General features: G+C 47.1%; 2 protein-coding genes across 2 annotated transcripts in view; both read left to right on the top strand.

Annotated features, from left to right (window-relative positions):
• LOC146026510 (uncharacterized) overlaps nt 1-18,859 on the top strand; it is a 118,401-nt gene that overhangs the window by 54,085 nt on the left and 45,457 nt on the right. The window lies entirely within an intron of this gene.
• Nucleotides 12,737-17,012, top strand: LOC146026509 (uncharacterized). The gene is made up of 2 exons (XM_083157248.1): nt 12,737-12,975; nt 15,532-17,012. The coding sequence occupies exon 2, from the start codon at nt 15,551-15,553 to the stop codon at nt 16,940-16,942; it is 1,392 nt and encodes a 463-aa protein (XP_083013374.1). The 5' UTR covers nt 12,737-12,975; nt 15,532-15,550; the 3' UTR covers nt 16,943-17,012.

Below are 18,859 nucleotides of genomic sequence, written 5' to 3'. Positions count from 1 at the left end.
ATCCTGGATCCGAAGAAATCCATGGGGGACCTGTGGAAGGAAATCCTACTTACCAAGCTCCTCCTGCGAAGATCTGTCCTCTTCATTCCAAAGTAGTCCAGGTCTTCTGCCAAATGCCGGCGATTCCGGCAGCTCCCCGGATCGGACTGAGGAGAGAAGCAGAGATGTTTCATCTTCCGCGCCTCTCCTCCAAATGGTTCTATTGGCCGCCTAGCGGCCAATCAGGAGCCAAGAAAGGAGCCAATGAAACATCTCTGCGTCTCTCCTCAGTCCGATGCACGGTCCGATGAGGCACGGCCAAGGGGCGGCACCTGTTATGAGCAGCAGCTGGCCATCCCTCCCTTGCACCCTTTAAAGTTTTTTTTTCCAATATAATGCGCGCTGCGGGCAGTGCAGTCCCGTGCTCCCTCCTTCAGCATCGCAGATGCAGTCCCTCTCACCAGCCCATGCTCCACTCACTGGGGCTGGTGAGAGAAAGACCTCCAGCAGAAAGGGATATTGAGTCCTCTGCAACCCCCCTCCCCTCCAGCACTGCCCCAGTCCCACGCTCACCCTGCTGCAGGGCATTGCCCAGTGGCACCTCCTCAGTCTCGCTCTCCCACCTCCAGCACCACAGCTGAAGTCATGCTCCTGCCACCACCGTCCCATGCTCCCCCCGCCGGCGCTGGTGAGAGGGACCTACCAGATCCAGTGAGCCACGGTCCCATTGTACTCCAGCGTCGTCACTTCAGTCCTGCGATCCTCCCTCCAGCACCTTACGTGCCGTTCCATCCTCCCCCGCCAGCACTGGTGAGAGGGAGAAAAGCTGAGCTGCCGGAGCCAGAGAAGGAGCCGGTGACCATGTGCGACCCCGGCCGACCCTGTGCTGCAATGGCTTTCAGGTACACTGTAGTACCACCAATACAGAAGGGGAAGAGGGGGGCGGCACAGTGAAGCCTGTACTGAAGGGGAGGGGGGGGGGGAGTGGTGGACATATGTAATATGTGTTCCAAACACCTGCGCGCTCTTTCTGTCTCCCCAGCCCTCTTCTCTATTTTTCTTTCATCTCTTCTGTGCTTTCTCCACCTTCCCGACCTCTCTCTTCCTCTTTCTCTCTTCTCTTGTCTCCTCTCTTTCCCTCTAACTACCCCCATCTCTCCCCCAGCCCCCCTCACGTCTAATAAGGGGGGGGGGGCAAAAAAGTTGTGGCTAGGGGCGGCTTAACCCATAAATCCGCTCCTGGCTGACAGGCAATGTTTAGATCGACAGTCAATAAGTTGTCAATTATGGGCAACATACAAAATGGTGGACATGGTCAAAATGTCAACACAAGCAAGAGGTCGACATTGACATGAACACATGACACGTTTCACATGATTTTTTAAATATTTTTTTCCATCCCCGTGGACTCGGATTGGGAACGTTAAAGTACCGAGCACAGTGTGACGAGGCACCTGGCCTGAAGCATTCCAGTACACTACCTGGCTCAGGTGTCAACATTAACACCAAGACACCCTGAAAAATTCATGTTGACCTTTTTATGTGTCAATGTTTTCTGTGTTGACCCATTGCTTGAATCAACATTTTTGCTGTGTTGACTTTAGGTATAATTTTCTTCCATTTAGCTGTTCGCTCTGCATGGACCCTCAGGTATTAGTGCACATTGCTCTGTGTGTGTATTACTGTATGTCTCACATAACTGAGGAGAACAGACTGCAAATGCTAATTGTGGGACACACCTCAGACCCAGTGGGTGACATTTATTACAGATCGCTGTTGGGTTTTTGGCAATTTATATCACAAAAACGGCCGTTTTTTTCCCAAATCGACTACTTAATGGGTGGCGATTTGCGGCATAAATCGCACTTTTTGCCGCTAATTCGCACTTTCTGAAGTTACAACATCGCATCCAGATGTTTTCCCATTGAAAAAGATACAAATCGCTAATTTAATGTCTGCCGCATTTGGAAATCGACAGCAAAATGCGATTTTTGCCCCCCAAAAAACAGACCAAGTACAGGGTGGCGATTTGCTTAAAATCGCCAGCGTTTGAGCGTAAAAACGGTTAAATATCTCACAGGTTACCCACATAGCACTTACTAACTCCCCTACATATACTCCCACATGATTATGGACACCTGTGAGGCTGTTTGAGATGGACATGCGCCCTCCACTTGTTTGCCACAGGCTCCACTCAGTCTGTGAGCTCATGGGCCTTGGGGGTGTCACAAGCCACTTTCTCTAAACATTTATCTCAAGTGTTAAATGCATTAAAGAAGCTGTGGCGCACATATATCACATTCCCACGTTGTGAGTCAGAGTGGCAGGACGTTAAGTGGCATTCTATCGGCTCTCAGCATTTCCTCTGTTCCTCCTGTGAGGACACCTGGCTTGTGCCTGCTTCCTCCTCATCCTCCATAGCCACCTGCTCAGCTTCCACCATGTGGCCTCTCCCTGGCGCAGCTCTTGCTGGGAGCATGCTGGCTCTCCCTGTCCTGCCTCTGGCAGTGCTGGCTCTCACTCCCCTACCTCTCCCAGTGGTTGGGGTGTTTGGGCCCAAGCTGGCTGTCCCTCTGCCTCCTCTGCACCTAACAAAACCTCCTCCTCTCCTCTCCATCTCAAACGCCTTACTCCCTTTCAAAGGGTAAAATGGCGTCTGCGCCCCTTTATATAGGGGGTGTGATGCGTATTGCAAGGGACTAAGGTGGGCCAATAGGTTAGCATGTTGTATGGGCTATTCAGGTGTATTGGTGTAAATCGCATTCCGGTTGGCCGCAAATACGCACATGACCTAACCCGGAAATCGCACTTTTATGGCGTATTACGTCGACTCAATTCGCACCTTATCGCCGTCTATCGCCATGTATCGCACTTTTCAGGCGGCTTTGCGCCAGCCATTTAATACGCGATTTCTGGGAAAAAATGCGATATAAAAAAATGGCGATACACGGCGATTTGAGTTTAAATCGCATTTTCACACAAACGGTCAACACAATAAATCTCGCCCAGTGATTCTTCTCTGCCATTAACTGAGAATATACCACATTGTTCTTTTTTTTCCAGGTGTTTTCTTTAAAATTGAGTGAAATAATGTAAATAATCCCCCCCCCCCCCCCCTCAAAAAAAGAAAAATAGCAGGGGAAATACCGTATTTGTGCATGTCTGCAGAGCCATGCACATTTTGAGATGCTTACACCTCTGCAAATGTGGCGTGTATATGAACCTGCTCTGTGGCCCCATACAAAGATGCAATTTTGGCTCAATTTTACATGATTCCAACGGATTGGGATGGGAAATCATGTGAAATTGTACCAAATCGCATGTGTTTGACATCCCCTCTCTGACCCGATGTGTGGTCCCGCGTGCATTGGGTCATGACAGGGTATTGTCTAATCGCTGTGCCCAACTATCCCCCCACAAATGACATAACTCTCCTGTTGGATAAAATTGGCCACAGCAGCCATCTTTATTGAACAATACAATTTTAAACAATAATCCAAAAACATTCCCACGGAAGGTGGTCCCCGAGGCCCTCAATAAATATATATCCACACCTCTAAGCACTTCCAGGAGCTCTTACCCCCAGCCGATAGCGATTGGCTCGAGGGCACCAATTGTACACACCCAGTGCTCATTAATTAACCTCACCCAGGGGAGTCCAGCCCCCTCATGGGGCCCTCCCCGCCGCATAATTAAGCCTCAATGCCACCAACCTCGAGGACCCCCCTCCGCCACAAAGCACGAGGTTAAACCCTTAACCCCGTGCGCCCCCCCCACATCCAGAACGCTGTTTCTATTCCCTCTTGTAGTCCCAAAGACCAAACATCTATCCCCACAGCATTCAGGTGCACACCGTCACCTCTCCAAAATGCCCCGGCACCAGACTCAAGTTCCCTGTGCCTCACCACAACAGCCCCGTTCCTGGCCATAAAACGCCCAATCGCCCTGTTAACTTTAATCCGTGCCTTATTGAGCTTGTCAGCCGACCTCGCATCCCTCCAATAATGGCATGGCACGATATCCGACCAAACCGTGATCAATTCCGGAAACATTGCCCATAAACGTAGGAGATCAAACTTGATATCCCGTATCAACTCCCTAAATGGTCTGCTCCCAAGGTCATTCCCGCCTACATGCAGAACTAATATGTCGGGAACCCTATCGAGCCGAACAAAACGGTGAAATTCCTGCAGCACTCCACTCCATACCATACCGCGTTTCCCCAGCCAGCGAACCACTGCCTCCTCTCTATCCAAACCCAGCTGGCGGCCGTTCGGTCTGACATCCGCCCGTAAAGCTCCCCAAAAGACATAGGAATGTCCTAAAATCCAAATCAGGCACGGAGGCTGCCCTAAAACAGAAAAACACGGTCAACCTCAACAATCCCCTAAACGAACATAAGACCGAAAGCGAGACGATTCCCACCGCCCAATACGCTTAATCAACTCATCCCCAAATCCCATTCTAGCAGCCTCAGTTGCGGCCCCAATGCGGAAAGAGTGACCCGCGTATTCCTCCCCCTTGAGGCCCAACGTCCGCAGGACTGCTCTAAACACACTTGTGAACTGAAACCGTGATAAAAAGGATCCATTCGCACGCATCAGCAAAGGATCCCTTTCCCTGCCCACTCTGACCTCCTTAAATATCCTCAGCCGTGCCACCGGGCACATATCCGACCCTGGTACAGAGAAGAGAACTACCTTCTTCCCCCTCCCTAACTGATCCGTCTTAGACCTCCTCACCACTAGCTCCACCCTATCCGAGTATAAATCCACATCCTCTCCTAACAAACCTCCCGGCCTGGACACGCTTGGACTCACGAGCTCCCCAATCCGCAGTGCCCCGAAGAAGGCAAGCGAAAAAGCTACCCCAAACAACCTTACCTCGAAATTGGAACTACAGACCTCCCCTAACTTCATGCCCATATTCTGTAACAACTGGAAAGACACCGGCCTTCTCTGATCCTGTACGACATGGCCTCTCCTCCAACCTTTCAAAGCCTGCGCAATCAGGAAATTCTTAGTGACGTCAGGCCTGCCGCCTGCACGAAACCCAAAAGCCAATCCCGCCATGCAGCGCGTGATTTTTGCCACTGACCAACCAATCTCCTTACAATGGCCTATATATAGCAAGACAGCCAACTTGTCATCATCCTCCTTCAGACCTACTACCTCACGCCATTCTGACCAGCTCCGCCATTCCTGATTGTATGCCGACCACGTATTCGGGGCCAAGGATTCCCTGATGAGCTGGTCGACTACCCGTCCAGCAGAGCCCAGAGCCGACTCGGGAACCCGGTCCCCTCCCTGTCCGCCTCTGGTGCCAACTCCCGAAAACGCTCCCACTGTGAACGAGATAAAGCATCCGCAATGCCGTTAGAGACACCAGGAACGTGCCTAGCCACAACCCACAAATTCAAAGCCAGACATTCCAACACTAACTGCTGCAAAATGGTGACCACTGGCAGTGAAGATGCCGACAACTGGTTAATAGCCATGACAACCCCCAAATTGTCGCAGTGAAAACAAATCTTCCTATTCCGGAATAGCTCCCCCCAAACAACTACCGCAACCAAGATAGGAAACAACTCCAACAATGCCAAGTTTTTTACCATGCCTCTCTGCACCCAAGACTCCGGCCACCGGCCCACACACCAATGTCCCTGGCAATATGCCCCGAACCCAACACTCCCGGCCGCGTCTGTGAAAAGGTCTAGCTCAGTAGCGGCGCACGTGTCTGACATCCACAAGGCTCTGCCGTTAAAAGCTTCCAAGAAAGTTGCCCACACCCGCAAGTCCCCTTTCAATTCCCTACCTAATCTGACGAAATGATGAGGAAGAACCACCCCTGCCGTCGCTGCTGCCAGCCTCCTGCTGAAAATGCGGCCCATAGGCATAATGCGACACGCAAAATTCAATTTGCCCAGCAAGGATTGCAATTCCCTCAATCTAATCTTCTTCAACAGCAATGCCCTCCCTACCTCGGCCTTCAAACCCAGCAATTTCTCCTCGGGCAAGCGGCACTCCATATTCTCGGTATCAATGACAATACCCAAAAAACTGATCACCGTTGCAGGGCCCTCCGACTTACCTGGAGCAAGCGGGACCCCAAAGTCTGCCGACACCCTTTCAACAGTCCTCAACAATAAGTCACATACTACTGTCCCCCCAGGACCAATACATAAGAAGTCATCTAGGTAATGAATAACTGAACTACACCCAGAGACATCCTTAACCACCCACTCCAAAAAAGAACTAAAGGCCTCAAAATAAGCACATGACAAAGAACAGCCCATCGGTAAACAACGATCAACAAAAAACTTCCCGTCCCAACAACATCCCAACAAACGCAAACTGGTTGGGTGAACCGGCAGCAAACGGAATGCCGATTCAATATCAGTCTTTGCCAACCTGGCCCCTTTCCCAAACCGCTTCACCCACTGAACAGCCGCGTCAAATGATGTATAAACCACCGAGCAGATGTCGGGATCAATGCCATCATTGACCGACGCCCCTTTTGGAAACGATAAATGGTGGATAAGGCGAAATTTGTTCGCCTCCTTTTTAGGTACCACCCCCAATGGAGAGACTATCAAATCTGGCCATGGTGCTGACCCAAAAGGTCCGGCCATACGACCCAGCTGCACCTCCTTAAGCAGTTTTTCCTGCACCACCTCTGGATGCTCCCTCGCAGACTTCAAATTCCTCCTAAAGCTTCCTGAAAACTGCACGTCAGAGGGTATCCTAAAACCTTCCCTAAACCCCTCCTCCAACAACACGGCTGTCTGCTGGTCAGGATACCTATGCAGATAGCCCAGCATCCTTCCCAGTCAAACTGGTGTCTCCCCCTTTTGAATTACCGTCCCCTGACTTCCCTCTGAAGCATTTATTTGCACCATGGGTCCCTCCACACGAGGAACATTCATGTTTAAATTTGCATTTTGCCCCAAACCGACATGACCCGTCATTAAAGGCAAAGCAGAGTCCCTTCTGCATGGCCGTCCCATTTGTGGCCTCCCTCGGCCCCCCCCCCGTCCCCACGAAAGGGCTGCCCACTTTTTGTGGGAGCCGTCACCTTTAACCATAAAGCAATATCCTTATGGTCCCAACGTATGTTAGGGCGAACCGCCTTCCTCTGCCTAAACTGCTCATCGTACCTGAGCCAAGCCAAGCCCCCATACACACGGTATGCCTCTCCTATCGCATCCATGTAACAAAACAAGCCTGAACAATTGTCAGGTGCCTTTTCCCCAATCACACTAGCCAAAATAGCAAATGCTTGCAACCAGTTCGTGAATGACCGCGGTATCAGCCGATACCGCCGCCGTTCCTCCTCCTCCTTCTCCTCCTTACGGGGCCTATCCAGATTAAAACGCTCTAAAGGGAGCAATGAAAACATATCGACGTACTCCCCTTTCCAAATCTTCTCCCTCACCTCCTGCTTCAGGTGGGCCCCCAAAGGACCCTCAAAGCATACATACACTTCCCCTTTCGCAGTGTCACTGAGCCTCCCACTCTCCTCCTGCGTCCCAACACTGCCCCCTTCTGCCCCTGCACTACTGCTACCTTGCTCGCCGCCGGATACCGGCACCCCGCTGCTCACCGGCACCCCACTGCTAACCGGCACCCCACTGCTAACCGACACACTATTACTGACTGGCACATTAATGCTAGCTGGTGTGCCTGCATTCTGCGGCACCCATGCTGCCGCCGGGGACGGCCCCGCCCCCTGCCGCAAACCCACCAACCAATCTGCAAACCCACTCAATAATTCAGTAAAACCTCTACTCATTTCCCCTTGGAGGGCTAACCCTCCCCCCCCCTGACTCTGCGCTAAAGCATTAACAGACATAGAGACAGACTCACCAGGCTGCCTGGGGGCTGTGAACCCAGCAGCCGCAGGTCCAGTGTCCTGATGAACTCCAGCCAATGGGGAAGGACCAGGTATTTCTCCATCATTTGCTGACGCTGCCATCTCTCTTCTCCTGTCATCCCGACCCTCAGGTACAGCACCAGCCGGCGTGACCTCGTTGGAGGCGGAGCCAGCTGTGCGCCTCTCGCTCCGTGTACCAGGCCTGCGGTCCTCAGCCTGTACTTCTGCCTCCCTGGCACGACTCACCCCGCGCTGGGCAGCAGCATGCCCCGCATGCCCCACCGCACCAGGTCCAGTACCACGCGACGCCGGATCTTCTTGCACGTGGGGGGGGATCCCCCCCGCGCGGAGGGTTCCGCCTGCTGGTTGGATTCCTCCCAGACCTGGTCCTGCGGGCGGAAGGTGCCCGGCCCGCAGCCTGGCCTGGAGGGTCCCTAACGGGGCTCCGTGAACGGCGCTGAACCCTGGGGGACACAGATGGGCTAAAGCGCTCCGGAGGCCTGGACCTCCGAGGCCGTGCACCCGCTGGAGCAGCCTCTTGCGTTGCTGCTCCCAGTCCCCCCAGCAAACCTGACATCTGCTGCTGCAGCCACTCAGTCCCTCTGGTGCCAGCTGCCTCCCTGAGGGCAGCAAGAGCAGCGGATACCTCTGCATCAGCGTTGCCTGGGGAAGCCATGGGAGATGTCACGCTGCTTAGCTGTTGAGAAAATCTCCCAGTGACCCCTATTTCCTGTCTGAACCCTGCTTATAAACCCCTCCAACACCCCGTTAAGCCCCTCCCCCTATGACCCTCTCCTTAAGCACTCCTCCTATGACTAACTGCTAGTCAGCTCCCTACAAACCCTGTCAGGGGAGCCTACCCCCAGGCTTTGCCTCCAGTCCGGCTCCTACAGAGTTGGTGATTGGACTTGCTGCAGATAACATAAATCATATGCATCTTGCAGAAACCAACATAAACCTCTATTCCACGTTTACGTACTGTAAGCTAGACTGCATGCAGAGGTGCTCTGTATGGCATATCAACCTCCAGGCAATGGGCACGTACCAATATTAGTGTCCAGGCAATAAGCATTGTATTGTATATTGGCCTCCAGACAGTGGGCTCTGTATTCCATATTATACTCCAAGCAGTGAGCTCTGTGCTGCATATTATCATCCAGGCAGCGGGCACTGTATTGTACAGTATATTATCCTACAGGCAGTGGGCACTGTATTGTACAGTGTATTATCCTCCAGGCAGTGGGCACTGTATTCTACAGTATATTATCCTCCAGGCAGTGGGCACTGTATTGTACAGTATATTATCCTCCAGGCAGTGGGCACTGTATTGCATATTATCCTCCAGGCAGCGGGCACTGTATTGTACAGTATATTATCCTCCAGGCAGCGGGCACTGTATTGTACAGTATATTATCCTCCAGGCAGTGGGCACTGTATTGTACAGTATATTATCCTCCAGGCAGTGGGCACTGTATTGCATATTATCCTCCAGGCAGTGGGCACTGTATTGCATATTATCCTACAGGCAATGAGCACTGTATTTAATATTATCCTCCAGGCAGTGGGCACTGTATTGCATATTATCCTCCAGGCAGTGGGCACTGTATTGTACAGTATATTATCCTCCAGGCAGTGGGCACTGTATTGTACAGTATATTATCCTCCAGGCAGCGGGTACTGTATTGTACAGTATATTATCCTCCAGGTAGTGGGCACTGTATTGCATATTATCCTCCAGGCAGTGGGCACTGTATTGCATATTATCCTACAGGCAATGAGCACTGTATTTAATATTATCCTCCAGGCAGTGGGCACTGTATTGCATATTATCCTCCAGGCAGTGGGCACTCTATTACATATTATCCTGCTGGCAATGTACTGTAATATTAGTCTCCAGGCAACGTGCACTGTGTTGTATATAAGATTAAGCCTCCAGGCAATGGACTTTACTGCAATACAACTGTATTGCATTTAATCAACCTGCTCTGAGGACAGTGGCAGGTTGGGGGTTTGACAGGGACGGTACACTTCTCAAACCATAATGCATGTTAGGCTTCAGACAATGGGCTCTTATGTACACTACTCTTGTATACTACACTACCAGGCATATAGTAATGATTTCTGTATTGTATTGTACTGCTCTGTATACCCTTCTGACTATATCATCCACTCGCGCGTCTGGACCACCTTGCTCCATTATTGCTACAAAGATCATCTGCTGCTCCCTGAAACATGTGAAATATAATTTTATTGACCTTACCACTGTCTTAATACTGCCTTGTATGCCACTGTAGTATTCTCTTAAATTTTATTCCTGTTATCCCGCACCGCGTGTTGCGCCTCTGCTGTGCATAGCCTGACAGCAGCGGCCTACACTGTGTGCTCCATGTCCGTGTCCCCCATCAGGATACATCTAGCATATATCTGTACGTGTCCTATATCTGTAATGTTTTACCTGTTTACCTGTCTACCCATCTGGCTGGTGCAATCACCATGTGGCGCCGCTGAATGGCTGCCTGGGTGCTGCATAGCTCAGTAAATATATGTTCCCCATGTCCGTGTTCCCCATCAGGATACATCTAGTGTATATACAGTTCTGCCCAAGTACATCGTGGCTGCGTTGCGCATAGAGTGCGCCATGCAAATCGCGCCTGGATCGCGCCTGCTCCTTGCGCTATAGTCCCGTTATAGATCGCGTTATAACGTAACGTAATCTTGTAAATGTAACCTGCACTTACACTCATTGACCACCAGATGTCACTTTTCCCAAACAGTACAGCGCATGCGTAAAAATCTCTTCTACAAAACAGTGGCCGCCACGACTTTTCACTACGGATTTTGTCCTTACTTTACGGACAGTTTGTACAGTATTTATTCGCAGAAGCAGCTACGTACGGTCATTTATGTAATTGGTACAGAAGCCATGCTAACCTTTGCTATTGCTGGATGACTACTTAAAACATTATTTGAGGACCTACAGTATCATACTTTACACTACGGATTTTGTCCTTACTTTACGGACAGAGTTATTTTCTTTTATTCGCAGCCGCAGTGACGTACTGTATGGTCATGAACTGTATGTGATTGGTGCAGAAGCCATGCTAACCATCTGCCAAAAGTAAAATCACAGGCAATAGTGGCCTAGCGGGTAGAGGCACGGCTTCACTATCTCAGTATCAGTAGTTCGATCCTCAGTTGGTTACATTATATTTTTATTTTTGAAACGTTCTTTTTTTTTTTTTTAAACTAATACAGGTACTGTAGTTACAGTAGTTGGTGCTTATCAAATTCTTTCGGACTTTTCCACAAACAAAAATTCACAATGGCAGGCATCCATGTACACGGTAGTTAATACCCATACTGTACACACTGTACGGCGCTACAGAGAACGGTTTTTTTCGCAAAATAGATTTAGCTTTTCAGGTAAAACTCCTTGCCTTGAGGACCGTGTTTCGGGATAAAATTCGCTAACCTTTGCTATGGTCACTTCACTACGGATCTTGTCCTTAGTTTACGGACAGTTTGTACAGTATTTATTCGCAGAAGCAGCTACGTACGGTCATGTATGTAATTGGTACAGAAGCCATGCTAACCTTTGCTATTGCTGGATGACTACTTAAAACATTATTTGAGGACCTACAGTATCATACTTTACACTACGGATTTTGTCCTTACTTTACGGACAGAGTTATTTTCTTTTATTCGCAGCCGCAGTGGCGTACTGTATGGTCATGAACTGTATGTGATTGGTGCAGAAGCCATGCTAACCATCTGCCAAAAGTAAAATCACAGGCAATAGTGGCCTAGCGGGTAGAGGCACGGCTTCACTATCTCAGTATCAGTAGTTCGATCCTCAGTTGGTTACATTATATTTTTATTTTTGAAACGTTCTTTTTTTTTTTTTAAACTAATACAGGTACTGTAGTTACAGTAGTTGGTGCTTATCAAATTCTTTCGGACTTTTCCACAAACAAAAATTCACAATGGCAGGCATCCATGTACACGATAGTTAATACCCATACTGTACATACTGTACGGCGCTACAGAGAACGGTTTTTTTCGCAAAATAGATTTAGCTTTTCAGGCAAAACTCCTTGCCTTGAGGACCGTGTTTCGGGATAAAATTCGCTAACCTTTGCTAACGTCACTTTTCACTACGGATCTTGTCCTTAGTTTATGGACAGTTTGTACAGTATTTATTCGCAGAAGCAGCTACGTACGGTCATTTATGTAATTGGTACAGAAGCCATGCTAACCTTTGCTATTGCTGGATGACTACTTAAAACATTATTTGAGGACCTACAGTATCATACTTTACACTACGGATTTTGTCCTTACTTTACGGACAGAGTTATTTTCTTTTATTCGCAGCCGCAGTGACGTACTGTATGGTCATGAACTGTATGTGATTTGTGCAGAAGCCATGCTAACCATCTGCCAAAAGTAGAATCACAGGCAATAGTGGCCTAGCGGGTAGAGGCACGGCTTCACTATCTCAGTATCAGTAGTTCGATCCTCAGTTGGTTACATTATATTTTTATTTTTGAAACGTTCTTTTTTTTTTTTTAAACTAATACAGGTACTGTAGTTACAGTAGTTGGTGCTTATCAAATTCTTTCGGACTTTTCCACAAACAAAAATTCACAATGGCAGGCATCCATGTACACTGTAGTTAATACCCATACTGTACTGCGCTACAGAGAACGTTTTTTTTCCGCAACAATAGATTTCTCCAAACTCAGACACAGACCGACACCTCAGACAATAAGATGTTGATTGCAGTCATATGTTAATTGAAGTCTGCCTTTTTGTTTGTACATAATTCAAATGCACCTATCAGCTTCATGAAGGATTTCCTTTGTCTCTGCCAACATAAATTCAGCTACAGATATTAAAATTGTCAAACAATCCAGTTTGTTTTTCTGCATCTAAACCGTGTAGAATTGCTACGGATCGTCTCTTCATCTCTTGCCTGTATACAAGCACGAGATTGTACCTGTACACCTGGACTATTCATTCTGCTGAATCCAAAGTCAAGTTGTTGCTGCGTTCCTGTTCTACCAAGCGTTACCATCATACTGCCTTCCTTCCGCAAGAAGAGTACAGTATCATCTCGCTGGAGCAGTAAGTACACTATACAGTAGTACAGTCATTTGTACATTTCACTGATTGCTGCATTACAGTATACAGTAAGCAGCACTACAAAACGGTCCCTGCGCGGAAGCGCTCGTTTCCCACCCTTCCCTGAATGAAGATGTTTCCCTTTTTTCCCTACTGTTCAAATGCACCCGGTGCAGAATACTGTATACAATCGCCTGCTGTGTATATTGTATTCAGATACTGCAGGCTGCCGCTATGGGTATTGTCCGTAAATACTAGAGTCTGTTTCGCAGACTAACTGTATACAGTAGCGAGTAGTGATATCGTGATTTTTGATGTTCAGTGCAGTGCAGTAGAGATAGCGCCATTGAGAATATTGTACAATGTGTTAAAATTGCCTGGTGTGTATGGGCCGCAAATCCCCGACTAGCGATGACAGTACTCTATTAGGGTGGGCTACTGTAGGCTGCTAAATACTAGTTCTCTCCGTAATACCATTGGTGTAATACCGTAAAACACGTCTTTTTTCCTCAAACGAGGGGACCGGTGTTTTTCTCATGTTTACAGACTGTTTCGCAGGCTTAGTCAGTAGTAGGAGCACATGTGATACAGTATCGTGATTTTTTCATTTGAAAATTGCCTGGTGTGTATGGTCCAGAGTTCCCCGACTAGTGATGAGAATACTTTATTAGGCTACTGCAGGCTGCCGCTATGGGTATTGTCCGTATAATGTGTAATAAATCCTGGATTGGGGTATTGTCAGTAATATTGTTGTAATACCGTAAATAACGGATCATTTTGCATTTTTTCCCGCATACTGTACTAGTAATTGAAGTAGTCACAGCAATAGGATCACGTGGTATCGTGATTTTCCGCCATTTTAGGGATCAACATGGATGCCACATACAGTACAGTGCAGTGCAGTAGAGATAGCGCCATTTAGAATATTGTACGTGTTAAAATTGCCTGGTGTGTATAGGCCGCAGATCCCCGACTAGCGATGACAATACTCTATTAGGGTGGGCTACTACTGGCAGGCTGCTACTATGGGTATTCTCGTATAATCTGTGCAACTGTAAATACTGTTGGTGTAATACTGTAAATACTGTACAGTAACGTATTTTTTCGCAGGTGGGGGGATTTTTGCGCATATTAATAGACTATTTCGCAGACTCAGTCATACTGTATTTGTGTAAAAAAAAAACCCTAGCTGTGTACAAAATCCCCTAGCTGTGGGTGTATTGTAAGTACTGTACAGTCATTACATTAAAAGTAATGCCATGACCACAGGCTGCTCCCCCTGCATAATAATTTGTGTCATGGCATTACTATTATTAATAGTAATGCCATGACACAAATTATTATACAGGGGGAGCAGCCTGTGGTGTCATTGCATTATTATTATACAGAGGGAGCAGCCTGTGGTGTCATGGCATTACTTTTACAGTATATTATACAGGGGTAGCAGCCTGTGGTGTCATGGCATTATTATTATGCAGAGGGAGCAGCCTGTGGTGTCATGGCATAATGCCATGACACCACAGGCTGCTCCCCCTGTACAATAATAATGACACCACAGGGTGCTCCACCTGTATAATATAAAAGTAATGCCATGACCACAGGCTGCTCCCCCTGCATAATAATTTGTGTCATGGCATTACTATTATTAATAGTAATGCCATGACACAAATTATTATACAGGGGGAGCAGCCTGTGGTGTCATTGCATTATTATTATACAGAGGGAGCAGCCTGTGGTGTCATGGCATTACTTTTACAGTATATTATACAGGGGTAGCAGCCTGTGGTGTCATGGCATTATTATTATGCAGAGGGAGCAGCCTGTGGTGTCATGGCATAATGCCATGACACCACAGGCTGCTCCCCCTGTACAATAATAATGACACCACAGGGTGCTCCACCTGTATAATATAAAAGTAATGCCATGACCACAGGCTGCTCCCCCTGCATAATAATTTGTGTCATGGCATTACTATTATTAATAGTAATGCCATGACACAAATTATTATACAGGGGGAGCAGCCTGTGGTGTCATTGCATTATTATTATACAGAGGGAGCAGCCTGTGGTGTCATGGCATTACTTTTACAGTATATTATACAGGGGTAGCAGCCTGTGGTGTCATGGCATTATTATTATGCAGAGGGAGCAGCCTGTGGTGTCATGGCATAATGCCATGACACCACAGGCTGCTCCCCCTGTACAATAATAATGACACCACAGGGTGCTCCACCTGTACTGTATAATATAAAAGTAATGCCATGACCACAGGCTGCTCCCCCTGTATAATAATTTGTGTCATGGCATTACTATTATTAATAGTAATGCCATGACACAAATTATTATACAGGGGGAGCAGCCTGTGGTGTCATTGCATTATTATTATACAGAGGGAGCAGCCTGTGGTGTCACGGCATTACTTTTACAGTATATTATACAGGGGTAGCAGCCTGTGGTGTCATAATACAATACTGTATGCTACTGTATTGTACTGTAACTAATGTACTGTACTGTACTGTATGTACTGTATTAACTTGAATCTTATTGTTGTGTATTGTAGAGTGCACTGCCTACTGAAGATGGTGAAAACAAAAAATTTCTATTCTGGAGAACCTACACTTGCATCTCCCAAGAGAATGGCTGCATTAGTGCCAAACATTAAAAATAATATCGTTAAGAAGAAAGCAGGAAAAGAAAATATTCCTGTTGTCAAACTACGTAAAAATGCCAAGGCCAAGAACAAGTCTTTGTTCGCGACTACAGGAGAATCTCACGATGACTGTCTGGTGCAAGACATTAACACTGATGCACAGCAAGACATTAACACAGTGACAGATGTGTCAGTTCCCGTAGATAATGACTTGCACCCTTTGGAGCTTCACATTACACCTCTTGAACAAAAATCTCAATCACCGTCCCGTAGGAAACTTAACTTTCTGGATCACAACCCACCACAATGTAGCTGCACAGGGCTGGTGAGAGACATTTTGGGCAAGATGACCCGCCTGGAAACCCAAAACAATGGACTGTCTGTACATGTGGATGAACTGAAAGCGGAAATTCATGTACTGACAGGACAAATTAAAGTGCTGTCAGGAGGTCTGAATGACATGCTTGCTCAAGCCAAACAATGGCAAGCTGCTACAGGGCCACCCATTACACCCACAACATCTAATCCAGTACAATCACAATTTGACTGCCCTGATGCATTTGAAACAGAGGATTTTGACTTGGAAATGACCCAACCAACCACATCTTTCCACTTTTCTGATTTGGAGATGACACCAGCTTCATCCAACCGATTGGCCAGCCCTAGCGTGGACACAGAAACTGTTTTACCAAATGAATTGGTGAACATGGACACAACACCAGTGTCATCTCACTGGTTGCCTGCCACACATAATGCTTCAGATACACAACAACGTCAGACCAACTTAACAAGTACCCCACTGACATCTCACTGGTTGGCTGACAGACACAATGCACCATCCCAAGCCTCTAACAACATGGACACTGCAATGGTTGCATCATCCCAATTGTCCCCTGGAAATATGATCGTCGCAACCTTACCTCAACATCAAACAACATCACCTCTACATGAAAGAACACCTAGAAGCATACCCAAAGAATTGTGCGCTGTGGGGATTTCCTTGCCTGACATGCCACTCAAAGTCATCACAGCTGAGGGTGTCAACACTCTCTTTAAAGCAGCGAAGATGGAAATGCACCGTTATGCACAACAGATTTTCCAAGAGCATGTTTCTTTTGACCTGTATAAGAATTGGTGCAATCGGGTCAATTATGATGGGCAACGTAATAAATTTGCAATCCCAGAAAATCTGCGCCTCGATATAGTGACACGGCTCATGGGGAAATTTGAGCTTACAAAGGCTGATTGTACAAAGATAAAGGACACTTTAAATGGATTGCTATGGATGCCCAGAGTTACACGCTGGACGTGCTTACTGTAGCACAGCAACTGGAGACGTCTCTTCAAACTGGCATCTACTGTACTCACAGAACAAAGGACTGGCAATGAAATGGAAAAAAAGTACGTTTATGATCTTACTGTACTGTACTGTATCTCTCTCCCTCTCTCCCATCCCCTTCCCCTGCCAACATGTCTCCCCCCCCCCCCCCGAAACCCTTGTGACCATTCAGTACTAACGTTATTCTTTATTCTTCTCTCCCATTATCCACCATGACACTCTACCATGAGCAAAATCAAGCGTGTTTGGGACAGAGAACAAAGGACAGGCAATGAAATGGAAAAAAAGTAAGTTTATGATCTTACTGTACATTATCTCTCTCCCTCTCTCCCATCCCCTTCCCCTGCCAACATGTCTCCCCCCCCCCCCCCCCGAAACCCTTGTGACCATTCAGTACTAATGCTATTCTTTATTCTTCTCCCCTTATCCACCACATGCCACTCTACAATGAGCAAAATCAAGCGAGTTTGGGACCGAGAACAAAGGACTGGCAATGAAATGGAAAAAAAGTACGTTTATGATCTTACTGTACATTACTGTATCTCTATCCCTCTCTCCCATCCCCTTCCCCTGCCAACATGTGTCTCCCCCCCCCCCGAAACCCTTGTGACCATTCAGTACTAACGTTATTCTTTATTCTTCTCTCCCATTATCCACCATGACACTCTACCATGAGCAAAATCAAGCGTGTTTGGGACAGAGAACAAAGGACAGGCAATGAAATGGAAAAAAAGTAAGTTTATGATCTTACTGTACATTATCTCTCTCCCTCTCTCCCATCCCCTTCCCCTGCCAACATGTCTCCCCCCCCCCCCCCCGAAACCCTTGTGACCATTCAGTACTAATGCTATTCTTTATTCTTCTCCCCTTATCCACCACATGCCACTCTACAATGAGCAAAATCAAGCGAGTTTGGGACCGAGAACAAAGGACTGGCAATGAAATGGAAAAAAAGTACGTTTATGATCTTACTGTACATTACTGTATCTCTCTCCCTCTCTCCCATCCCCTTCCCCTGCCAACATGTGTCTTCCCCCCCCCCCCCCCCCGAAACCCTTGTGACCATTCAGTACTAACGTTATTCTTTATTCTTCTCTCCCATTATCCACCATGACACTCTACCATGAGCAAAATCAAGCGTGTTTGGGACCGAGAACAAAGGACTGGCAATGAAATGGAAAAAAAGTACGTTTATGATCTTACTGTACATTATCTCTCTCCCTCTCTCCCATCCCCTTCCCCTGCCAACATGTCCCCCCCCCCCCAAAACCCTTGTGACCATTCAGTACTAACGCTATTCTTTTTTCTTCTCCCCTTATCCACCACATGCCACTCTACAATGAGCAAAATCAAGCGTGTTTTGGATAGAGAACAAAGGACAGCCACGCCTTGCAAAAAGCTTTGTTGTGACCAACAGTACTTTAAATTATTGTACCTAAAATACTGTATGACTTTGTCCTGTTTAAATTAATGTGCTGTGTTTTTTTTATTTTATTTTTTATTATACTGTATTTGAAGTCCCCACACATGATTCAAATTGTATGGTACTGTGTAAAGAAGTTTTGGAAAGATGTACTGTACTGACACCTGCCCAGTAGACTGTACTGTAATAATTACAAACTGCAAACCATCTTTAATGAAACGTACTGACAGTAATGATTGTTATAAATTTTTTATTAAAAAAAAAAAAAAAATTATATTAATTCTAATAATAAATTGAAAATCCGATTTATTATCCCCTGCAGCATTTGCACCACTCTTCTTAATTCTTCTGTGAAAATAAACAAACAAACAATGTACAGTTTTAGAACAGAAATACTGTACATGTTGAATACTGTACTTTACAGTACAGTAAGCATTACTATTACTACAGTATACTGTACTGTACTGTACTTTACC

Source organism: Crinia signifera, chromosome 8 (genome assembly GCF_055691185.1).
Source record: "Crinia signifera chromosome 8, ASM5569118v1, whole genome shotgun sequence".
In the NCBI taxonomy this organism is placed as follows: domain Eukaryota; kingdom Metazoa; phylum Chordata; class Amphibia; order Anura; family Myobatrachidae; genus Crinia; species Crinia signifera.
Note: the sequence above shows the minus strand (reverse complement) of the source record. Positions and strands in the feature narration are given on the sequence as shown.